Below are 25,111 nucleotides of genomic sequence, written 5' to 3' on the forward strand. Positions count from 1 at the left end.
GTTCCTCCTTTTTTTTTTTCCATTTTACCCTTTCCTCCGCGCCGCCACGAGCTGCCCTAAAACCCTACCACCATCCACCACCACCTGCGCCTCCGCAATCCGACCGCGTCGCATCTGTTCTCCTCCTCAAGCCGCTCCGCCGCTTCACCACGAAACCCTAGGTTCCGGCGCGCGACATGGCGGACGGCGCGGGCTCGGCTTCGGGCCTGGAGGAGAAGCTCGCGGGGCTCTCTACGGGCGGCGGGGGCGACGACAAGCAGAACGCTCAGCCGGCCGGTGAGGGCGGAGAGGAGCCTCAGCTCTCGAAGAAGTAGGGATTCCTGAGCATTCCTCTACCCTGATTCATTGGTTTGTGTTGGTGTTTTCATTTCCTGATTCATTGGTTTGTGTGCAGCGCGAAGAAGAGAGAGGAGAAGAGGAAGAAGCTGGAGGAGGAGCGGAGGCTCAAGGAGGAAGAGAAGAAGGACAAGGTGAGAATAATCGAATTGCTCTCTCTTTGTATAACTGTAGTTCGTATTACTATATGCTAAATGGGCTAGTCCTCGCTTAATTTAGTTGGTAATTGTCATCGCTTCCCTAAGTTTTTTGTTTTGCTCTGTTAGCTGTAGAGAAGACTGCAATGATGCAATTGAAGTTTCGATTTTAACTAATAGTGCCAAAACTCTTAATTGATGTGAATGCTTTCTGTTGCTGTAGGCGGCGGCGGCTGCTGCTGCCAGTGGAAAGACTCAGAAGGCATCTGCTGCCGACGATGATGACATGGATCCCACTGTATGTTTCATTGTGCTGCTTCTGTATTGGTTTACTGAATTCTATTCCTTGCTCTTACTGATGTGTTTCCTGCTGCAGCAATACTACGAGAATAGGATCAAGACACTTGATTCGCTCAAGGCCATTGGTGTAAACCCCTATCCGCATAAGTTCCCAGTTGGCATCTCTGTAGCCGAATACATTGAGAAGTACAAGAGCTTGAGCGATGGGGAGAAGCTAGATGTGACAGAGTGTTTAGCTGGTAATACCTTATGTTTTCCTAGGGTTGTGTTCTTAACTTGGAGATTCGTATAGGTCTCATTTGTAAATATATTTTTTGTAGGGAGGATCATGAACAAGAGAACATCCTCATCTAAGCTATTCTTTTATGATCTTTATGGCGGTGGCCTGAAGGTTCAAGTGATGGCTGATGCCAGGTAAAGCTTTACATGTCTTGTATAGTGTCCATTTTTCATATTTCTTCACAATGCAACTAGCCTTTTATTGCTTCAGCTGATTGCTACTCGTGCCTGGGTCTCTTTCATGGTTTCAATAGATTATCATTCACCCCCTGGGCTTTATCAAGCCCTTTGTTTAGTACTATAACAACATTGCAAATTGATCGGCTGGATGAGTGACGTGGAATAATACACATATTCATTGGATAGAAGAGCTGCATGTAGAATTCGTGCATCCTACACATGCTAAGGTCAAGGAAAAGTAAATGAGCTACTGATTCAACCTGGACGCATATGCAATAGTTTGCATAGGGAATATTCCTAGAACTATACTAACGACATTCTTATGGCTTAGCTAGTTCAAATTTTCATTGTTTAGTCAACAAGCAGGTAGTTTCTTATGGCAGTTTATTAGACATGTCACATAGTCGACCTTGAATGTTTGCTCGGTTTATAGTCATAAATGTTGCCTATTTTGTACAGTGGTTAAGCCTGATGAGACTACATATCTCGTTTTTTGTATCAAAAGGTCTTTGTTTGTCTCCTATAAGACCAAGTAAACAGTCTCCTTTTTTGGTGGACAATACATAGCTAAGAGATTTGCTCACTGATATTTCATTGATTAACTATTTTCTCAATTTAGATGTTTTTAATTAATTATAAAATGGGACTTTAGGGATCAATTATTTATTCCAATTGTATTGTATTTGCTGACTCTTTTATCTGTTATATAGGACCTCAGAGTTGGATGAAGCTGAATTCACTAAATACCACTCGGGTGTGAAGCGAGGTGATATTGTTGGCATATGTGGCTATCCAGGTCTGTAGAATTTGCATTTATCTTATAGTTTTGAATTCTTAACTATAAGCAGGAATGCAGGATGTCTATTAACTTTGTTAAGTAAAATATCATTTGTTCATAGCCTATAGAAATGTTATAAGTAGGTATTATGTTGTTACAGTTTCAGTACACATAAATTCCTTGATAAACTGTACTGTTATGTTTGCTTGTGTCCCTCGTTAGCTGCACTCTATTGTTTGGCTGAGAGATTGCCGAATGATGCAATTACTGTTTATTGTGATTCATTTGCTACATTCGATAACTTTGAGTTTTCAACATTGTAATTCGTAAGGCAATCCTGTTATCCAAGTGTGAGCAATTGCCAAATGATAATAAGATTGTTTATTGCAAATTTTTCAGTATAGTTTGTAACTGAAGTTTTTTATTTGACGAACATCAGGAAAAAGCAAGCGAGGTGAGCTTAGTGTATTCCCAAAGAAATTTGTTGTGCTCTCTCCTTGTCTTCATATGATGCCTCGACAGGTGAGAATCAAACTGAACTCAAAGAAATATTTGTCTTTGTATTATCTAATCAATGAGAAGGAAGGTGCCCAATATGTATTTTTAAGCAAATTTTTAAATTTCATCTTTTGTACCCCTCTAATGTTGTGGAGCAGAACTCTGCTTTGGCAAACTTAGCCATCAGGAAGGTCTTGCAATGTTTACATATTTAGTGTTTACCTCTACAGAAGGGTGAAGGAAGTGCAGCACCTGCACCATGGACTCCAGGAATGGGCAGGAACATTGAAAATTATGTTTTGAGGGATCAGGTTTGCTATTGATGCTCAGTACACTAAACATTATTTCTTGAAGCAAAAATTATCATTATCTACTTTGCTGGCATTCTATCTTTGCAAATAAACTTGTTTGATTATCTTTTTTTTCCTGTGAATTTAGAACCTATTTTATATTTGTGCTTTGCTTTAGTAGTTGCATCTTTTTTCCTACTATGCTTTTGCGTAAAGAATGCTGTGCAAGGATAAATTGCTTTACGGTAGTATCCAAAATAAACAATGGGGGTGTAATATCATTGTGGTCACCTAATCTTTGTAAGGGCTTACCAGGCAGTCTTGGCTCATGAACCTAGTTAGCTTGCACCTGTGCAATGCAGTCTTTTCTTTATTTGGTTCCTGTGTGCAAGTCATTCTTGTGGTGACATTAGGCTGAAAATATTGATAAGCCACTTTAAGAATCAGCAAGCCTGATGACAGATAATATATTTACTTATTTAAGCTATGTTTGGATGAGCTAGGATCATGTGCTGGCCAATGATCCTGGGGCCACAATGTCCGAAGCAGGCATTACGGTACAGAATGTGAATGACCCGTCAGGTCTCAACTTGGAACCTAACACTCCTTTTGGTGAAGGGTTGTTTGCTCTGGCCCATCGCCACCTTATTACTCAAAGCAGATTTTTACTATAATTGTGAGGGATAGTGTCATCCCACAAAGATAATCAGTTGATCCCATGGGAAACCATCCAATCTGGATGAGTTCGTCAAACCAAACACCTCCGTAGTTTCTAGAGCTAATTGCCAAAAATGAATAACTAGACAATGCTTTGGTAATGAAGCATTTGTTTTGGTTATTAAGTGTTTGTTTTCTTATCAGGAAACTAGGTATCGTCAACGGTATCTTGATCTAATGGTAAATCATGAAGTGAGGCATATCTTCAAGACACGATCTAAAGTTGTCTCTTTTATCCGGAAGTTTCTTGATGACCGTGAATTTTTGGAGGTAAGCACTTGCTGTTTCTTGTGGTTCCTTTCCAGTTCATACTTTAATATCTGACCTATCATGTTGGTGCTAGGTGGAGACTCCAATGATGAACATGATTGCTGGTGGAGCAGCTGCAAGGCCTTTTGTCACACACCACAATGAATTAAACATGAGGCTTTTTATGCGCATTGCTCCCGAGTTATATCTGAAGGAATTGGTTGTAGGTGGATTGGACCGTGTTTATGAAATTGGAAAACAATTCAGGAATGAAGGGATTGATTTAACACACAATCCTGAATTCACAACTTGTGAATTTTATATGGCTTATGCAGATTACAATGATTTGATGGAGCTTACCGAGACCATGTTGTCAGGCAAGCATCTGATTTTTTTTTCAACTTAATACTGAGCAAACATCATTTGAATGTGAAACTTGTGAGTATTTACCTTTTTTAATTATAACATACATTTTTGTTTTATGGTTAACAGGCATGGTTAAGGAGCTTACAGGTGGGTACAAGATAAAATATCATGCAAATGGTGTTACAAATCCCCCAATAGAAATTGATTTCACGCCTCCCTTCAGGTATTAGACAGATATTCTTCAAAGCATCAGGATAACTTCTACTTCCCCAGATGTGAACAATGTTCTTCAATCTTCAGTTGCTACAAAATAACTGATGCATTGTTTCTGTTATCTTACTGCAGAAGGATAGATATGATTAAAGATTTGGAGGAAATGGCCAATCTCAATATACCAAAAGATCTGTCAAGTGATGAAGCGAATCGTTACTTGATAGAAGCATGTGTGAAGTATGATGTCAAATGTCCCCCTCCCCAAACAACATCGCGGTTGCTTGACAAGGTTTTTTTTACTTCATGGAAACTACAACATGTTGTATTTGATTCTGATAGTTAGATTTGAGTACGGTTTCATTGCTTGAGGTGGTTGAATTTTGTTTTATTTCCAATAGATTCTCTGATTCGCTAAGGTGAATTTGTTCAATATTCCGCTCTACTGGAAAACTATCCTCAGTGGTGCTAGGCTGCTAGCCTAGCCTGAATTCATCTGTCTATATGTCATGGTCTTGGCCTTCTGTCATTCAATTATGCATTCTGTTGAAACTATATTTGCTATATACTGATGTGCTCTGTTACGCTTGGATAGTTAGTTGGCCACTTCTTGGAGGAGACCTGCGTGAATCCAACATTTATCATCAATCATCCAGAGATAATGAGTCCATTAGCAAAATGGCATAGGTCCCGACCTGGACTGACTGAGAGGTTCGAGCTATTTGTTAACAAACATGAGGTATACAGTGGTCTTCATTAGCACTTGCATGGTTAGTTTTCTTCATGTTGTTTTACAGTATAACCTTTGAATGTATGTAGGTGTGCAATGCGTACACAGAGTTGAATGATCCTGTTGTCCAGAGGCAACGGTTTGAGGAACAACTAAAGGTACATTTTTGAACTTATTGAACACCTTGGTAACATTATAACCTGTTACTCTGTTAGAACATAACCACATTTGGGATTTCTGAGTCTGACATGCATGCACAATTGCACATGCACATGCACATGTGCACTTATAAGAATATAGAACCAACAAAAAATGGACACTGGGAGATGGAACAAAGAATAACCAAGTGTATCTATTCTCCCGTTGGAATAGAGTCATGTTAACTGAGACTTGCATTTGCCTATTTTCTATTGTTGCTTATTAGAAAGTTGTACAATCTTTTAAGTTTCTATCCTGCTTAGGATCGTCAATCTGGTGATGATGAAGCTATGGCCTTAGATGAAACTTTCTGTATTGCCCTTGAGTATGGTTTGCCACCAACAGGTGGTTGGGGTTTGGGAATCGATCGCCTTACAATGTTGCTAACAGATTCCCAGAATATTAAGGTTTGAATCTTTCCATTGTTCATATGAATGCCCAACATTTCTTGACTTTCTTGGTGTTCATTGGATCTTTTGATGCAAACTCAGGAAGTTCTTCTATTCCCGGCTATGAAGCCTCAAGAGTAGTGTCCAGAGCCGAAATGCACAAAAGGGTATGTTTTACATTTCTGTAACTTGTCGCTCTCTTTGTTTGCTGTATTGAGACTGCAAATGTGGTCTTCAAGCATTTCTGCACATGTTTTCAAGTTCAAAGAGGCTACCACTTTTAAAAACACCTTTTTTGAGGTATAGCTTAGAATCACAGTGATCTCGTGCATCATGGAATAACCCTGAGAAGTAAATAAATAGCATCCTTTATTTTATTTATACCTTTCGCCTCGACTTCAAGCAAACCATAAGGGTTGCCTCCTTGCCCTTTGCTGGCTGTGATGATACTCAGAATCAAACGTAGTGAGGAAAATCACATTTTGTGGTGCCTTCAAAATGAGAGCACTACAGTTTTCTTAATATTAATTGATGTGTTACTTTTGATTTCAGAGTTACTTTTACACCTGTTCTACCACATCATGGATTCGCAGTTACACTGATGACATCATCTGCAGGACGTGTCATCTGCAGTTAAATTCAGCCGGCTGCTTTGCGCCATGACAGAAGGATATATGGAGGTTTGTGGATCTGTAGGAAACTTAATACATCTTTTTGCCAGTGCGTGTGAGGTTTTTTTTTCAATTTTCATTATTTTGATAAACCATTGTGAAACCTTGGCTGATGGTTTATTGACCAAAATGTACTCAGCAACTTAAAATGTACTAGCGTTTAAGGAGGATGTGCAAAATACTCTGGGTCTATGCAGAAGCAGAAATATGTGCCCGCAAAGCCTACGCGGATTTTTCACTGTAGATGTAAGAAGTAGTGGCGAAGTGATGTTTTGCCTCTGCAGTTCTGTCGCTGCCCGTTACCTGTGACTTGACTACATAATCCAAAGGTGTAGTACGTATGTCACAATGGCCAGCGCAGATGAAGCGAGCGTGAACGAATAGACAAGAAAAGCTGATCTCAGCGAGCGTGAAGGAATATACAAGAAAAGCTGAGAGATCAGGAACGATAGAGAAGAAAAGGTGTCCGGCCGTCCATGGCCTCAAGTGAAACTAGAGTGATTTAATGAAAACACATTGCTTAGTCTTGACGCAGGATCGTAACGACAAAAGCTGGGGAGTCACTAGTACTCGCTAGCCTGTCGGCGAGATCTTGTGGCTGAAGCTCCCTGGACCGGCACATCGACAGAGAGGTCGCCATCCGCATCCACTCGATCATCCATGCGACCTTTTTCATCGGTTGTAGCGACACTCATCGAGCGCGGCACACGTCCTCTCGCTTGTCGTTACGAGGAGGCGCGCCGGCCGGGACTGGAGCATGATCATTGATTTGCCCGAGCGAGCACTAGCTTGCAACGTGCGTAGTAGTACACATGCTTTTCCGAACTGCCCAGCTGCATTGCTGTGGCGGCACGCACGTCCCAACCCACCAACCTTCTTTCCTCGTGGGCGTGGGCGTGCCGTGAGCGCGGTGATCGGACAGGTCGGGTGAGTGGATCGCACTGTGGGGGGTGGGTCTGCGGGTGCCCGGTGACGAACGCGTAGTACGTCCGGCACTCCGGCCGGAAAAGGGCAGGGAGGAAAACGTGGCCCGCCCCTGACGTACGCGACGGCGCGTCGGGACGCCCCGGGTCAGATCGGATCGGATCGGCTTGGATCCTCTCTTGCGACTTGCGAGTCGCATGTCGCCCGCATGTGCCACCGCACGCGTCCTGCCACCGCCCGAGCGCCGAACTTGTTAGTCCTGGTGTCCAGCCCGCGCGGCGCGCGAAAAAGCGCGGTTGCACGAGGGGGTGGCGAGCGGAGCCCGAGCCGAATATGCCCCCGCGCCCGCGCCCGCGCCCGCGCACGGCATCGGCGGCGTCGGATATGCGGATCATGCCCCGCGCGGTGCCGCGGCCGCGGCAGGGGAGCGCGCCGCGCGCGTGGCGCGGGAACGAAACGAAAGGTAGCTTGGTGGAAGGGGGGGAATATGCCGGCGCCGGCCTTCGCGCCGCGCGCGTAACACGGGCGGGGGAGGAGCCGACGCAGATGCCGCGCCGAGATGCGATCCCCGTCTGCTCGGGGCGAGGCGCACCGTGCGTGGCCTGCGGGTTCGGCGCCGCGCTGGCACCGACAGTCGCTTTCTCTCACGCCACCACACCCCCGCGTCACCCGTTCCGTTCGCACCATATATATTAGTACCAATTTTTTTCCTTGAAAAAGGAGCCGAAAGCCAGTTTTTATACCGCGCCCCGTCGCGGTCACGCATGCAATCCTCGACGGCAACAACCGGCCGCCAGAATACGAGCGCGCTCGGTCGACGGCGACGCCGGCCTCGGACCAGCCCATTACTTAAGACTAGACGGTTGTTAACCGGCCACCCCAAAACACAAAGCATGTGTATTTTTTATACAGCAGATCAATTAACTATCAGGCCAGCTCGTGGCTTCGTTGATGAGAACGACGACGACCCCTGCGGTGCGGCGGGGCCCACCGGGCGAGTAAAAAACCGCAGCGCGTCAAGCAAAACAAAAAAAAAACCCGGCAAACCGCACGCCTATCGCGTGTGGCGCGCGTGATTGGATCGGAGTTGGAGCAGCGCTGGGCGTGGAGTTCCCTTTTCTTTTCTTTTTTTTTTGTTCCCTCTCTCTCTGGCGACACGGCAGGACGTGTATCTCCTCCGCGGCTCCGCAGGCGCATCTTCCTGGAGTCGACAGGAACTGGAGTTGCGCCTGCCCTGGGACACGGGTGTCAGAGGCGGCGACGGCCATAATTGCCATCTGGATCGAGAAAAGCTGCTGCCTGGGCGCCTGGGACTGACCGGGGGAGGGAGCGGGGCCTACGCGTACCCGCTTGCACGGAGCCAGCCCGCGAGGGAGAGAGACGAGCCTGCGCCGGATGCCTATCCCATCCTCCGCTCCTATAAGGCCCGCCTCCCCGCACCGGCCGCCCCCTTTCGCTTCCGCCCCGCCCCATCCCTTCCCCCTCCTATTGGCTTCCGCTTCCGCCCCCTCTCGGACCCCATCGTCCTTCTCCTCCTCCTCCTCCCGCGGCCCGCGCTCCCTCCTCCTCCCGCCACCGCCGCGCCGTCCCGGCCCGCCCAGTCTCCGCGCCGTCGCGTGCGCCAGCGCCCCGCCACGCCGCGGGAGCAGGAGGTGCCGCGCGGGGCCGAGGGGAGCGGGGCTGGGGGTGTCACCGCTGGCCGCGGCGGGGATGGAGGCCGGGGAGATGGAGGCCGTGCGGGCGGCCGCGGCCGCCGAGCAGGTCATCAGCAGCAGGGGCGGCTCCGTGCTCGGGAAGAAGACCATCCTCAAGAGCGACCACTTCCCGGGGTGCCAGAACAAGCGGCTCTCCCCGCAAATCGACGGCGCGCCCAATTACCGCCAGGTTGGTTTGGTTGGTTGGTTCGATTGGGTTTTCCGCTGCTCTCTCGTCTCGTCCCGTCTCGTGCCTTGTCGGCTCCCCCCGTAATCAATCGCGCGTCCTCTCTCTCTGTCTCTCTGGGTGGATGAGATGGTGGTGGTGGGGTTGAATTAGCAGCCACTCCTCTGTTGCGCGCCGCGGGTGGGTTCTCCAATCTCCCGCGTCGCCGGCATTCCCCGCGATCGTCTTTCGCACATGCTTCCCTGCCGACTTCAGTGCGCGTGCGTTAACTGCTTCGTTTTCAGGCGTGCTCTTTTTTCAGTCATAATAATCTGTCTGAGTTTCTAAGCATTCATTCTGATTCGTGTCACATGCTTGCCTGGTTTTGTTACTTACTTTCGTTCTAGACCGCCTTTGCTAATTTTAAGTTCCCTTGAAGATTCAGTTGCTTAAAACCACACACTACTTGGCTTGGCATTGCAGTGCTTCATGATGTTAAATTTTGGAGGAAAAAATAACTGCGTTGTTAACACTATATGGGAACACACATTGTTGGTTTTAAAAAAGTGCCCGAAGTATTTCAGTCACAAGATAATTGGACATTCTGACATTGCATTCATGGCAGCACAGAAAAATGTACTTTTCTATGCGGACATATGCAGGCACTAAAAAGTTCATTTTCAATTTGGCAAACTACATGCTGCCTTAAAAAAAACTCGACCAGTGGGGGAACACTGTTGGCTTGAATCATTAGCTTTAGAGTAGTTTCTTATCAATTTGTACTGCTCTAGTTTTGTTTTCCATGGGACCATTCAAATTCAGTGGTCTGTCTGGTCTTTCCCTGCCATTCTTAAAACCTGTCTGTATCAGTCATTTCTTGATGTTTAACAGAGTAGTTCTTTCAGCAGCTGCTATCATCTCTTTGTTTTTCAGGCTGGGTCGTTGCGTGTTCATGGTGTTGCAATGCCAACAATGGAAGGGATTGCTAATGTGCTAAATCATATTGGAGCAAAAAAGAAAGGAAAGCAAACCCGAATTCTATGGCATAGTCTTCGGGAGGAACCAGTAAGAGCACTAATTTATAGACTACAGTACACCAAATTTATGGGTTCAAAACCTTTGAAGACATATAGAATATCAAGTTGCCACTCTCACTAGTAAAGAGAAGTAGAAAAGCGAGCGCATGTGTTATTTAAGAAAAAAATTGAGAAACCTCCCTCTCTTCCTCTCTTTAGAAACATGTAATTTTTATTTCAAGTGAATTGAATATATATACCTTTTTACCTCTTAGTGAGCAGTTCTGCATCTCCCTGGAACAGGGTATATGTTCTGTCTTTCTGTCTCTCATGGCATGGTATCTAGTAACTTGTGTTTTCTTCACTAATACTATACAGGTTATCTACATCAATGGTCGGCCCTTTGTTTTGCGGGATGTTGAAAAGCCCTTCTCAAATCTGGAGTACACGGTTAGCTTACATCCCTGACTTACTTAGTGATTTCACTTTTGCATTTTTACTGATTTTGATAGAATCCACAAAGGTCATAAAGCACAAGCCATTGGTCTTGTTAAACTTACAAAGGGGGAATTATGCTGCTAACACATATTGTTTTATTTAGTAAAATTATAATGCAGCAGCATAGTTGCCAATCTTGAGTGATTTTCCTGGAGATCTATTAATTGAGTGCTTATGGCTTAACTTATATCTACGGCATACTTGTTTTTTCTTAAATTAATTGTCTTTACTTTTGCAATTGTTGTTAAGTCTTGGAAACATATTGACTATGGTATTTAACCTAGAAATATATGCTTTCATTTTTTTCCTTAACAATTAGTGATCCTGAATCTCTGTTAATATAGGGAATTAACCGAGAGAGAGTGGAGCAAATGGAGTTTCGCCTTAAGGAAGATATTCTTCAGGAAGCTTCAAGGTACATCACTTGTAAACTTATAAACCAAACTACTTTTTATGTCCATGTGACTATTAAGAGGTGTCTGGTACTGGAATGTTTGATGGCAGATATGGGAATAAGATACTAGTCACTGATGAGCTGCCAAGTGGTCAGATGGTGGACCAGTGGGAATCAGTGGTGTCTGATACAGTGAAGACTCCACTTGAGGTAATGCCATATTTATGGTTTCATTATTTCCTTACATTTAGTCCTATTCAGAGAAAAACTATTCCTCTGTAGGTCTATGAGGAGCTGCAACATCAAGGGTACCTTGTTGACTACGAACGTGTTCCAATTACTGATGAAAAAGCACCAAAGGAAGGAGATTTTGACAACCTGGTTAGTTCTATACGTTGCTGTTGAACTTGCTAATTGCTCCTGCTAGTATCATCTCACTTCATTTCTGGAAAAATAAGACCTTCACAGGTCTACCTTGTCTGGATCTGTATACGATGAAGCTTTGGGAGAGGGTTATCGAGCATCGCCTAAGAAGAGTGACAAGTGTGACCCAAAACCAATTTGGGTTCATGCCTGGAAGGTCAACCATGGAGGCGATTTTCTTAATACGACAATTGATGGAGAGATATAGGGAATAGAAGAAGGACTTGCACATGGTCTTCATTGACCTTGAGAAGGCATATGACAAAGTACCGAGAAATGTCATGTGGTGGGCTTTGGAGAAGCACAAAGTCCCAACTAAGTACATTACCCTCATTAAGAATATGTACAAGGATGCGACGACGTTTGTCCGGACATGTGATGGCAACACCACTGACTTTCCTATTAACATAGGCCTACACCAGGGGTCAGCATTGAGCCCTTATTTATTTGCTTTAGTGATGGATGAGGTCACAAGGGATATACAAGGCGAGATCCCTTGGTGTATACTCTTTGCTGATGATGTGGTGCTAGTTGACGAGAGTAGGGCAGGAGTTAATAGGAAGTTAGAGCTGTGGAGACGCACGTTAGAGTCGAAAGGGTTCAGACTTATTAGGACCAAGACCAAGTACATGATGTGCGATTTCAGCGCGACTAGGCATGAGGGGGGAGACGTTAGTCTAGATGGTCAAGTGGTGGTCCAGAAGGATACTTTTCGGTATTTAGGATCGGTGCTACAAAAGGATGGCGACATTGATGAAGATGTTAGGCATAGAATTTCAGCTGGCTGGTTGAAACGGCGGCAAGCTTCTGGCATCCTTTGTGACAAGAGGGTGCCACAAAAGCTAAAAGGCAAATTATATAGGACAACAATTCGTCCGGCGATGCTATACGGTGCTGAATGTTGGCCTACAAAAAGGCGACATGTCCAGCAACTGAGTGTAGCAGAGATGCGGATGTTGCGGTGGTTTTGCGGGCACACAAGGAGGGATAGAGTCCGGAACGAAGTTATTCGGGATAGGGTCAGAGTGGCACCAATTGAGGAGAAACTTACCCAGCATCGGCTGAGATGGTTTGGACATGTCCAACGAAGGCCTCCTGAGGCGCCGGTGCGTAATGGGGTTCTTGAGCGGGTCGATAATGTAAAGAGGGGTAGAGGTAGACCTAAACTAACGTGGGATGAGTCGGTTAAGAGAGACCTTAAGGATTGGAATATCTCTAAAGAGATAGCTTTGGATAGGAGCGCTTGGAGACTAGCTATCAATGTGCCTGAACCTTGAACTTATTTCTTTCGGGTTTCATCTCTAGCCTACCCCAACTTGATTGGGAAAAAAAGCTATGTTGTTGTTGTTGTAACTTTTCTTTTTAGTTGAAAAAGGTCTGGACTGTTTTGCCATGCTTCACAGGAAGCGTATCTGGCAGGTTCCAAATGTCTGCAGACAATGAACTATGGCAATTATGAAATATTCAGAAATTGTATAATATCAAAGTTATCCTGCTGTAGCAAGTTAATTGTTACATAACGTCGAGTTTCATTGTACTTAACAGGTACGTCGAATCTCTCAAGTTGATTTAGAAACAGAAATTGTGTTTAACTGCCAAATGGGGAGGGGACGGACGACTACTGGAATGGTCATAGCTACATTGGTTTATCTAAACCGAATAGGAGCTTCAGGTGAGAACAAAAGTTTACTTCAGATGCATTAATGGTTCCTTCTGTTATCTGTGTAGAACTAATTGAGAAACAGTAGTATGCCCGCAGACAGTTGTCTTGGGAACTGTTGTGTGGTCTTTTAGTATTACAAACTGATGGCAACTGATTCTACGTAAGGCACACTGAATCTTGATATATGCTTCTTGCATTTTGTGCTCATAATCATGCATGTACTTGGATTTTATAGGTGTGGGGATTTTCTATGTGCTGCAGGTATCCCGAGGACAGGCTCGATTGGGAAGGTCTTCTATGCTGGAAATGATGTAGATGACTATATGCCTAGCTCAGAGGAAGCAATCCTCAGAGGAGAATATGCTGTCATTAGGAGCTTAGTCCGAGTTCTTGAAGTAATAACCTTTTTTTCTTTTGTTTCCTTAATCTCTCATTTTCTGAGTCTCGTCATTTTATGATTTGGTATTTTTACAGGGTGGTGTTGAAGGAAAAAGGCAAGTTGACAAAGTTATTGACAAATGTGACTCTATGCAGGTATACCATTTTATGTTCTGAATGCTAGCAATTTAATCGGAGCAATTTATCAGTTATTTCCTATTTATGCCTCATTTCTTTGTGAACAGAACCTAAGAGAAGCTATTGCTACCTACCGCAATAGCATTCTTCGGCAGTCTGATGAGATGAAACGGGAAGCATCACTTTCCTTCTTTGTGGAGTACTTGGAACGTTATTACTTCCTTATATGCTTTGCTGTCTATGTGCATTCAGTGAGCTCTGCTCACCAAACAAAATTTTCAGTAGAAGTTAGTTTTTCTGATTGGATGAGAGCAAGGCCTGAACTGTACAGCATTCTTCGAAGGTGAGATATAGCAACTTTACTGTACAAATGTCAGAAGTATACAGCTTGTAAGAATGTATGTAGCCTAAACTATGTTTCCTTTCTGAGATTAGTTCTTGAAAATCAACACTTTTTTATTTTGTGATGCTTTACTTGTTGAGTGATAGCTTATTTTGCTCTCACGTTGCCCATTCATCCTCTTAGACTTTCCAGTGTGTCAACCAAGTTGTCATGTCTTGAAAGCTCCCTAGTCTCTGCAAGATGCTATATCGATCTTTGGTCAGATTTTACTTTTGAATTCTTGATGGCAGTGAGAACTGTTGCAGGCATACACCATTGTGTCTAAAGTTATATGGCTCACACATGAGTGTGATGATCATTAACGCAACATAAGAGGCTAATAACAGCGCCGTGGCTCAAGAATTCTTTAGGTCATGGCCAAAATCTGAATAATTACTGCATTTGTCAAAAATCTTAATTTGGAATTGTGGCTTCAGAGCCAAGAATTCTTATTCTTGTGGACTGTTTTGGAAAAGTGGTAGAATTATTAGATATAAGCAAGACTACCTGCATATCAAACCAATACTGTGAACTGGACATATAATTTGCACGCACGAAATTCCTAGTCAATCTTTTATAGTTAAGGCAATGTAAAGTCTTCGTGTACTAAAAATATATTAGGTCTTTTTATCTATATAGACACTTGCCATTTCTGAACACCATTATTTTCTAAGCCACACAATATGCTCTAGAGAAGGGCAGGCCTGGTGCAGTTGGTTGAGCGCTTGCTCACCGAAGTGCCAGGTTGTGGGTTCGAGCGGCCTCCCCGCAGTTTACTGTGGGGGTAAGGCTTGCCCGTATATTTCCCTTCCCCAGACCCCACTCGAGTGGGAGCCTCTGGCACTGGGTCTGCCCTTTTTACACAATATGCTCTAGACATTCATTGTTGAAGAGCTACTCTGCATCTAAGTGCCAGTGTTTACAGAGATATTATTTAAAATATAGGTAATGTTGTGGATATTGAGAGAGCAGATCATACAACATCAGTAGATATGACCCATTGCTCACTTGCACATGACATCTTCATAGCTTACAAATAATAATTTAGCAGTATCGCTATTCACTTTCATTCATCTATCTGCCTTCTCTCTTTCAACATATTTTAAGTTTATAGAGGTTTCATCGCTTTTCCCCCATTTGATAAAGGATGTTCTGTGGATATGCCTAGCAAGAATATGTTGAGAGTATACCAAGAATGCATACACATCAGAGATAATATCTCTGAAAATCCGAGCGGAATCAATGTGTTCCAGTTTCTAGCCTTGCACCAAGGGATGAGTGTATGCTAGTAGTAGAAGCAAGCGGAGATGGACGGAGGTGCTACTTAACAATTTCAAGGGCAGGATCACTGTTTCCACTAGTGCAGTATGAAGGACTAGATATGACAGGAATGTTACCTGGACACCCCTGTCAGATTTCATTTTGTTTGATTTTTTGCTGAATTGGGCACCCCACACCCGAGTCGAACTCTGATACATACACCTTTGTCCGGTAACACTGCGCACAGCTACTTTTGGCAGTTTTCGTGGTGTATTTGTGCAGGGTTCACAACTTCTTGCTATAGTCGGCTAGCGACAGTAGGGCACTAAAGTACAAAACCTTAAGGATTGCTTATGTAATTTGCTGGCATATTGATCTCTAGATATTGTCCACTATATAAAGTCCATTGATTCCATTGCTTTCTGTTTAAAGCATGGGAAATGATGCATTGTGATGAAGGTCAACAGTGCCAGATAGAAAATTTTCTTTCTAATATTACGACCGGTTTTATTTGTTGGAGTATATTGAGCCCATATATAGAGGTCCATCTAGAGGCCCATATATAGGAACTATATATCCCACCCTTCTAGGATTTGGAGGAATACAAGCCATTATTCTCTCCTATTCTCTCTTACATGGTATCAGCCTAGCTATTATGGCCGCCGCCGCCGCCGCCTCCATGGCCGGCCGGCCGCCGGCGCCGCCCCTCCCTTCCCTCTCCTCCTTCCCTCCCCTCTCTTCATTTCCTCTCTGCAGCAGGAGTTTGCTATGAAGGATCTGGGTCAGCTCCACCACTTCTTGGGCGTCACTGTTGAGCCTCGCGCGTCTGGCCTTCTCCTTCACCAGCGGCAGTACGCACTTGATATTCTGGAGCGGGCTGGGATGACTGATTGCAAGCCCTGCTCCACTCCTGTCGACACTCAGGCGAAGCTGTCTGCTGATCTGGGTGATCCGGTGGCTGATCCTACTGCCTACCGGAGTCTGGCTGGCGCTTTGCAGTACCTCACCTACGCTGTTCAGCAGGTCTGTCTCCATATGCATGATCCCCGGGAGTCGCACCTTGCTGCGCTGAAGCGTCTCCTCCGGTACGTCCGTGGCACTGTGGACCTCGGCCTGGTGCTTCACCGCTCGTCCTCTGCTGAGCTGGTGGTCTACACCGACGCTGACTGGGCTGGTTGCCCGGACACTCGTCGCTCCACTTCCGGCTACGCCGTTTTCCTGGGCGACAACCTGGTCTCCTGGTTGTCCAACCGGCAGCCGGTTGTCTCCCGCTCCAGTGCCGAGGCGGAGTACCGGGCTGTCGCTAACGGCGTGGCGGAGGCGTCCTGGCTACGACAGCTCTTGGCGGAGCTCCACAGCCCGCTCGCCAACAGCACGCTCGTCTACTGTGACATCGTCAGCGCCGTGTATCTCTCCACCAACCCCATCCAGCATCAGCGGACGAAGCACGTGGAGATCGACCTACACTTCGTGCGCGACAGAGTTGCAATCGGCGATGTTTGGGTACTCCATGTCCCGGCTACCTCCCAGTTTGCTGACATCTTCACCAAGGGGCTGCCCTCCTCGATCTTCTCGGAGTTTCGATCCAGCCTCAACGTAGCTGGTGGCTAGTTGTGGCTGCGGGGGTATTTGCCCTTTGTACTTTCTTCTTGTCCAGTCTTGAACACCGCTGCGTCGGTAGTTCAGACTGCGGGGGGTGTTAGCTTTCTTGTTGTCCAGTCTTGAACACCGCTGTGCCGGTGGTTCAGACTGCGGGGGGTGTTGGAGTATATTGAGCCCATGTATAGAAGCCCATTTAGAGGCTCATGTATAGGAACTATATATCCCACCCTTTTAGGGTTTGAAGGAATACAAGCCATTATTCTCTCCTATTCTCTCTCTTACATTATTCTCTATTCTCAATACATGGTTGTTCGTCATAAAAAGGAAGCTTTTAAGCTTGCCATAATAAAAAACTGTTTGTAATACTATCACCTATTCTATTCTCTACTTCCAGCCTCTTGTTCCATGCTCATTCCACATAACAAGCTCATTTCTCCCATTTAAATGTATTCAGGCTACTGAGGAGAGATCCAATGGGTGCTCTTGGTTATTCAAGTTCAAAACCCCCTCTTACAAAAATTGTTGAGTCTGCTGATGGGCGTCCACAAGATATGGATGTTGTTGCTGCCATGAGGAATGGTGAAGTTCTTGGGCGTCAAACTGTTCTGAAAAGTGATCACTGCCCAGGTTGCCACAACCTTAATTTGCCTGAAAGAGTGGAGGGTGCACCAAATTTTCGGGAAATCCCAGGATTTCCAGTCTATGGTGTTGCAAATCCTACGGTTGATGGTATTCGAGCTGTTATCCAGCGTATCAGTACAAGCAAAGGAGGGTGGCCAATACTGTGGCATAATATGAGAGAAGAACCAGTTATCTACATAAATGGAAAACCTTTTGTGCTACGTGAAGTGGAAAGACCTTGCAAGAATATGCTGGAGTACACGGTAAACACCATCTTCAGTTTCCTCAATGGATTTTGTGAAAAAGTGTTGGTTGCTTGTAACTTTTTGTGGTAATAAGAACAAGATTTTCAATAGTCTATATTGGATGTGCATTTTTATGCTTTTCTCTTGTTATCACAGGATGCGTCAATTTGAAAATTCTTAAGTTGATGTGATAATTTGTACCCTTAATTCTGCATATGGGTTGTATGGATTGAATGTGGCTTATTTTTTTCATGCGGTTAGAACTTATGGAGTGTCAATTATTATATCTAAACTTGTTGAGTGTATATTGTGTATATTTTAATGTGGTATGTCATTTGCTCCGGAAAATGGTTTAGTTCGCTAACTGATACATGATATCAGGGGATTGATCGTGAAAGGGTGGAACGCATGGAAGCTCGGCTAAAGGAGGACATTTTAAGGGAGGCGGAACGGTATGGTGGAGCAATAATGGTTATCCATGAAACTGACAATGGTGAGATCTTCGACACATGGGAAAATGTGGATAATGAAGCTATTCTGACTCCATTGGAGGTATTCAAACACTTGGAGTCTGAAGGCCTTCAGATAAAATATGCACGAGTGCCCATTACTGATGGTAAAGCTCCAAAAAGTTCAGACTTTGACACGATAGCCTTCAATGTTGCTTCTGCTAGCAAGGACACTGCTTTTGTATTTAATTGCCAGGTACAGCTGCTCAATTCTTTACTGTTATAGCATACTACATTAAGCAAAGGATTGACTCTTGACTTATTGAGTTTTAAAAAACCTAAATGTTGACTTTTGTGGTGTTTATATAGATGGGCAGGGGCAGAACAACTACTGGAACTGTGATTGCTTGCCTGCTGAAACTCCGAATTGATCATGGCAGGCCTATTAGAATTCCAGCATGTCAAAATAACCATGAAGATGCCAATGATGCTGTTTACTCAACTGGTGAAGATACTGCAGACTACAATGGGCACTTGAGTTCAGAATCTTGGAAAAGTCGCACTTTGACCAAGCTAACTGCTGGATTTGGAATTAAAGACATCCTCCTCCTGCGAAAAATTACAAGATTATTTGATAATGGAATTGAGTGTAGGCAGACTTTGGATACTGTTATTGATAGATGTTCAGCTTTGCAGAATATTCGCCAAGCTGTTCTGAAGTATACAAAAGTAATTAATCAACAACATATGGAACCTAGAGTTAGGAGGGTTGCATTAAATCGCGGTGCTGAATATTTGGAGAGATACCTCAAGTTAATTGCATTCTCGGCATACCTTGGTAGTGAAGCATTTGATGGTTTCTGTGGGCAAGGAGAAGTGAAGATCTCATTTAAAGGATGGCTTCAACAGAGGCCAGAGATCCAAACCATGAAATGGAGCATAAGACTGCGACCTGGCCGTTTTTTCACTGTACCGGTAAATATATTTCTTGTTCCTCACAAAAACTTCATTTTGGGCACCTTTCCAAAAGTGACTACAAAGAAATATTTGCTATTTGCAGCATGAGCAGAAACCAACATATCAACCTCCACAAGGTGATGTAACAATGGAAACTGTTGTCAAAGCTCGTAATGGTTCTGTTCTGGGAAAGGGATCAATACTCAAAATGTACTTCTTTCCTGGACAGAAAAGGTCAAGCAACGTGAATTTCCAGGGTGCACCACATGTTTTTAAGGTATTGCTGTGTTACTAAAAAATTGACGCATTCAATGTTTTCAGCCTACCCCAACTTGCTTGGGAAAAAGGCTATGTTGTTGTTGTTGTTGTATTCAATCTTTGATAATTGGATGTGTACAGTTTTTTAAGTAAATTGTAGAATAATAGAATTGGTGTATAATGCACGGATTGATTGCATTGAGTCCTCGGCCGGTATATATGAGAGTACATGACTTGGGGGGTAAGGCATCCCCCGGGATACATATGGCAGGATATGATATGAATATCTAAACTACTAAATATACTCTAATACTCCCCCGCAGTCACAGCGGCAGCACCGCAAACGGTGAGACTGGAGAAGAAGCCGGAAGCAGGAGCCAACGGACTAACATCTCCCCGCAATCGTAACGTCGGTGTGGTGTGGATGCTGCGACTGGAGAGAAAACCGGCGAGTAACTCATGCGGATGGTAGCCCTTTGTGCCGATGTCGAGGTAGCCGAGCTGGAGGGCGAGGAGCCATGGTCGAAGATGCCATGCGTAGAGTAGCCGAGGTCGACGTAGAGCTATCGCGGTTGCAGAAGACGAGGTAGCCGCACATGAAGCCGCGAGCGCACGAGGAGGCGCCATGGTGGTGGTGTAATGGAGAAGACGCCGGAGACGAAGATGGCGATGCGTCGAGGCAGTCGTAGAGGGAGCGATGCCGAAGTCGATGCAGTCAGGCCATCGGGTGACACATGCCCGGGTTTGCCAGGCTCGGGAATGCATCGGCGACGACGGGCACGCACCAGATGAGGTCAGGCCATCGGTGTTGCCAATACCGGACGTGCAAGGGAGGATGCACAACCAGACGCCGTCGCCGGGGGGACCAACAGAGAAGGCCTCCATGGCCGTCGCAGGCGCAGAAGAACGGCGGGGTAGAAGATGCCGTCGTGTGCTGTTGCTTGAAGTAGAGGTGATGGCGATGCTGGCGACGGTTGTGCTGGACGAAGCGAGGAGAGCCCGGATTTTCCATCGCAAGGCCGGACGATCCAGGCGACGCGGCGGCGATGCTCGAAGGAGACGACGAAGAACTCGAACGGCTTGGCGCGCAGCGACGCGTAGTCGACAACGAGGTCGTGGACGTGTTCGGCGGCGGTGAAGAAGCAGCGGAGAAGACCACAAGTGGCGCCACTGCTGCCCGAAGAGGTGAAGCAGCGACAGCCCTCTGTACTCGGTGAAGGAGCGCGCACGACGACGAGGATCATTCCTGTCCTAGTCAATTTTGGCATTGAACTTCTGTTGTTTAAAATTTAGATTAGGTGATGTTTTGGCATGAGACTGCTGATGGACAAATATTTCTAATCACTTCATACCATATGTAATAATATTGCAAAGAAGGAATGACTTCTCACTCTTTTTAAGCTTTTATTATGGCAACTAACCTGTACTAATATGTCTGCTGGGTTCATAATTGAATTTCAAATTGAGAGCCTTGAATCTTTATGTTAGGTTACATACTGAAATAACATGTTGGTTGTTTCACTTAGATGCAGAGTGTTAGTCTCTGCATTAGATATTTTTCAGTTTGTTGTTCTGTTAACACATAGGCTATGTTGAATCCTAGTGCATAAATAGGTTTTTATCCAAGTAGTCATAGTAAAGGGGAGAAAAATCTATATCACATTCAATGTGCAATTAATAAAAGTTTCCTGTTCATTAAAATTGCACTACAGCTGTAGCCACTATGGTGTTTTCCATCATGGGATCCTGGCTAACCTGGGCAATGTTTTTTTACCTCTTCTTTTTTGCGGGTATTTTTTTTTTACCTCTGTGCTTTCAAGTTCTTGAAATCATAAATTGATGGATTTTACAACCAAACCAGAAGATGTACTTACAACAATTGCCAATTTTAAACCTTACTTCAGAAATGAAGGGATAATTTGGAACAAATAGTTACAAATTTTAGAATATCTATTTCAGGTGGATGGATACCCTGTTTATAGCATGGCAACACCAACTATTGATGGAGCAAGCGATGTTCTGTCATATCTAGGTTCTAAAGACACAACCGGAAGAAGCAGTGCCCAGAAGGTGATCGTCACTGATCTTAGGGAGGAAGTGGTTGTTTACATCAAGGGAACGCCATTTGTTTTGAGGGAATTGGATCAACCTGTTGATACTCTGAAGCACGTTGGCATTAGTGGTCCAAATGTGAGAGACATCCTTGCAATAACTAAAGGAGTTCTTTTTTGTGGCAATCCTTAAATTATCTTCTGTGCAGGTAGAGAGCATAGAGACAAGGCTAAAGGAGGATATACTTGCTGAAGTCAAACAACTAGGTGGCCGGTTACTTCTCCATCAAGAAGAATTTAATGCAGACACGAATCAATGTAACGTGGTAAGTTATTGGGAACACATAGATCTGGAGGACGTGATGACACCAGCTGAAGTGTATGGCACATTGAGAGACAAGGGCTACTGTATCGACTATAAAAGAATACCTCTCACCAGGGAAAGAGAAGCATTAGCTGCTGATGTAGATGCTATACAATCATTAATAGATGAGTACGTACATTGATTTTCAAATTTCTATAACTTGTCGAGTTACGTTCCTCAGTTACAGGATAAAGGCTTACGGTTGCTTTTCTACAGATCTGCTAGGTACTATCTCTTTATTTCACACACTGGATATGGTGGTGTTGCTTATGCAATGGCCATTACCTGCCTGGGACTGGGTGCAGATGCAAAGTTTGTCATGGAGGAAACAGCAGAAACACACTTCGTATCAACATCTCTTACAAAGAATGTGCCCATCAAAACATCCACTGACATAGCACTTAGGCAGGGTGACTACCGTGACATATTAAACCTTACTAGAGTGTTGGTACATGGGCCAAAGAGCAAAGAAGAGGTTGACACGGTTATTGACAGGTATGTGGTGTAACTTGTGTCTGCTTCTGAAGCTGTGGATTTTATATTGACGAATTAAATGCAGTTGTGGACTAACTGAAAGCTAGATGAGTTGCCTCGCTAATGTGATCCATCTTATCGTTGCTTGTCATCTTTTCTGATAATCAATTTCTTCCGTGAAGGTGTTCTGGTGCTGGTCATTTGCGGGAGGATATTCTGCAATATAGGAAAGCACTGCAAGATTGTTCACATGACGACGACGACGATGATGATGATGAGGAACACTCTTATCTCACTGATATGGGTACGAAAGCTTTGAGGTATGTTTAACTAAAGGGTTTCTTGTTTTAATGCATAATCTCCTCTATTTGTCAGCAATTACCGTACATTCTACTTGTTCATCTTTGATAGATAGTTCTCAAGATAAATTTCCCTTGTTAGTATCTTGTGAGCAAACCATATTCACCTTATGTTGTAATAAATAATTCTTCTTAGACAATTTTAACTCCTTAACATACATGTTCCCATTATATTTTAGTCAGTCCCCCAAGGAATCATAGATTAGAGGTTCAAATCACTTGATGGTTCAAGACAATTAGATGAAATAGGGCCTAGTTTTGATCTGTGCCTCTCAAAAATAATTGATTTTGAGGTGCCACTGAAAACACGCAATTGACTGTATGCAGCTAGAAATATTGATTCTTTTCCTTGTAAGGAGTTTCCCAGTGGTTTAGACTTCAAATCCTTCCGTCCCTGTTAGCCACATGACAATGCTATAATACAGTTGGACAAGCCACCAGTTGGTGCTTTAGTTAAAATTCCTCTTAAGTAACTACCTCCTATGTGCTATGTTTAGCCTTTCCTGACATTACATTGTATTATCGTCCACGGCCATGAGAATTTATTAACATCAGAAAGAACTTTTGATGCTTCTGTAATGTATTCAAAACAGCCAAGGGACACTATTCATAAGGTCTTGTATGCGTGTCACAAAGTGCTTACTCTGTCATGGTCTGCCTGATAAACTATGTTGCTGAAAACATGACCATTATATGAAATAAAACATGGAGGCAACAGATGTTGGTGGTCATTTAGCCCAGATTGATGTTTGGATATATAGCAGGGGATCACATTTTAGATGTAGTCGTATGCTTCTAGGGGGAGCTTACGTACTGATATTGCAAGTTAGAAAAAATAAATGCTATTTAAAAGACATCCAGAAATCAGGTACTTCAAGATGTTGATCAGGTGATACATTTGGTTAAGCAGTGCTGCATTTTTTCAATTATTGTTTAGCTGCCTGATCCTAAATGCTCAAATACTTGCTTTGCTATGTCAATTTGTTTTTCACCTGGTATTGATTCATATTGTACTATGTTGCAGGCGTTACTTCTTTCTGATCACCTTCAGGTCCTACCTCTACTGTGCAACACCGCGTGAAGCAACATTTACATCATGGATGAAAGCTAGGCCTGAGCTTGGCCACCTTTGCGATAATTTAAAGCTGGATAAATAGATAATCTTCAGGGTCGTGGTTGTGTAGTTAATTCTGGCTCTTCCTTAGGCAAACTCACCTCGAGATGGAAAGGGAAGGAGATAGAATGGCTAGAGAGGAAGGTGTGGTTATGGGATTTCGGGAAGAAAGAAAGTGCAGCTTAGGCTGAGCATTGTACTGTAACTTGTTGGTGTTAATTTAATTGACACCAGCAAGCATGTATATATTGTCAAGCTTATGTAGGTTAACATGTTAGGACTTTTCGGTTTAGTTTTTTTCTTTTTACTGTTTTATTTAGTTCATCCTCATGTATGTATCTGATATGCGTTTCGACAGCTTTGATTTATGAGTTATATCCGGGCGTCGACATGGACCCTGCCCTTTTTAAAAAATTTATTGAGTTGATTGGCCAATTTTGAAAATCCAAAGAAAATGGGATTGAAAAGAATTAGAGATTAAATCCTTACGAGTTAAAATCCCCTCAATTTTCTCCAATCCAATCATGTCGCAAAGAGAATTAATTGAAGGTCTAGGAAAAAAAATTATATACAATGCCTAGTGCAATTTTGCTGTTCATCTCTTCATATATAAATTTCGGATAAGGATGGAGGTTTGTCATAAATGTCTGAATATCTAGGTATCTTAACCGACCGGTTTCTTTGTAAACAACTCGAGTAGATCTTTTCCCTTACTTGTAATCTATGGCTCCTAGGCTATAAAGGGGACGTGGGAGATATATAGAAAAGACGTGACATCATCTTCAACCTTCCACCCCGCAAACTCTAATGCAGCAACCAACAGGACGTAGGGTATTACGCTACTCTAGTGGTCCAAACCTGTCTAATCTCTTGCGTCATCACGTAACCATCGACCCCATGGCTCTAGAATCCTTCATCTAAAATTTACCGCCGGGCATATCCCTGGTGGACTTACCGGAAACGCAATCCGACATGTGCCTCTTTCGCATTTTTCAAGCTCCAGTGGAAGACCAACAATCGAATGAAGAAGATGACCAGAGAGCTATTCGATATAATTTTATTTTGAATATGTTGTTTTGTGTCAAGTTGTTCTTCTCTAGTACCACCAATTATTTTCCATGATATGAATCACATATCTTTTTCCAAAAAAAAAGAATTTTGAGAAGCGATGCTCTTTTCATTTTGAGCACCGGCACCTTTTACTCTGTTCGGCTGGCTGTAGCTGGTGGCTAGTGCTGATTTACTATGAGAGAAAAGTACTGCTGGCTGACTAGTGGCTGGTGTTAATTTGGTGTGAAAAAAAAATACTGCTGCTGGTTGCCAACAGAACAGAATGATTGTGGAAGACGTTAT

General features: G+C 44.0%; 2 protein-coding genes across 4 annotated transcripts; both read left to right on the forward strand.

The window, feature by feature from the left end:
- The first annotated feature begins 4 nt into the window (after nucleotides 1–4).
- On the forward strand, nucleotides 5–6,571 carry LOC120650451 (lysine--tRNA ligase). 3 transcript variants are annotated; one of them, XM_039927597.1, is made up of 17 exons: nucleotides 5–310; nucleotides 395–470; nucleotides 697–771; nucleotides 850–1,012; nucleotides 1,094–1,187; nucleotides 1,943–2,028; nucleotides 2,450–2,532; nucleotides 2,739–2,819; nucleotides 3,660–3,785; nucleotides 3,859–4,141; nucleotides 4,257–4,353; nucleotides 4,476–4,632; nucleotides 4,936–5,079; nucleotides 5,160–5,228; nucleotides 5,532–5,675; nucleotides 5,760–5,824; nucleotides 6,275–6,571. In XM_039927597.1, exons 1-16 carry the CDS (start codon nucleotides 177–179, stop codon nucleotides 5,796–5,798), a joined length of 1,851 nt encoding a protein of 616 aa, XP_039783531.1. In that variant the 5' UTR covers nucleotides 5–176; the 3' UTR covers nucleotides 5,799–5,824; nucleotides 6,275–6,571. The 3 variants fall into 3 exon arrangements, with proteins under 3 accessions (XP_039783531.1, XP_039783532.1, XP_039783533.1); XM_039927598.1 differs by having other exon boundaries at nucleotides 6,210–6,548; XM_039927599.1 differs by having other exon boundaries at nucleotides 13–310; nucleotides 6,291–6,548.
- A 2,061-nt stretch (nucleotides 6,572–8,632) lies between these two features.
- LOC120650454 lies at nucleotides 8,633–24,172 on the forward strand. The gene is made up of 19 exons (XM_039927601.1): nucleotides 8,633–9,136; nucleotides 10,046–10,177; nucleotides 10,507–10,578; nucleotides 10,971–11,041; nucleotides 11,131–11,230; nucleotides 11,303–11,401; nucleotides 12,989–13,115; nucleotides 13,368–13,501; nucleotides 13,581–13,640; nucleotides 13,730–13,965; nucleotides 17,321–17,750; nucleotides 18,114–18,437; nucleotides 18,551–19,156; nucleotides 19,242–19,415; nucleotides 21,356–21,586; nucleotides 21,657–21,940; nucleotides 22,028–22,306; nucleotides 22,468–22,605; nucleotides 23,669–24,172. The coding sequence occupies exons 1-19, from the start codon at nucleotides 8,648–8,650 to the stop codon at nucleotides 23,799–23,801; spliced, it is 4,119 nt and encodes a 1,372-aa protein (XP_039783535.1). The 5' UTR covers nucleotides 8,633–8,647; the 3' UTR covers nucleotides 23,802–24,172.
- The last annotated feature ends 939 nt before the right edge of the window (nucleotides 24,173–25,111 follow it).

The sequence above is a fragment of the Panicum virgatum genome, chromosome 9K, assembly GCF_016808335.1.
Source record: "Panicum virgatum strain AP13 chromosome 9K, P.virgatum_v5, whole genome shotgun sequence".
In the NCBI taxonomy this organism is placed as follows: Eukaryota; Viridiplantae; Streptophyta; class Magnoliopsida; order Poales; family Poaceae; genus Panicum; species Panicum virgatum.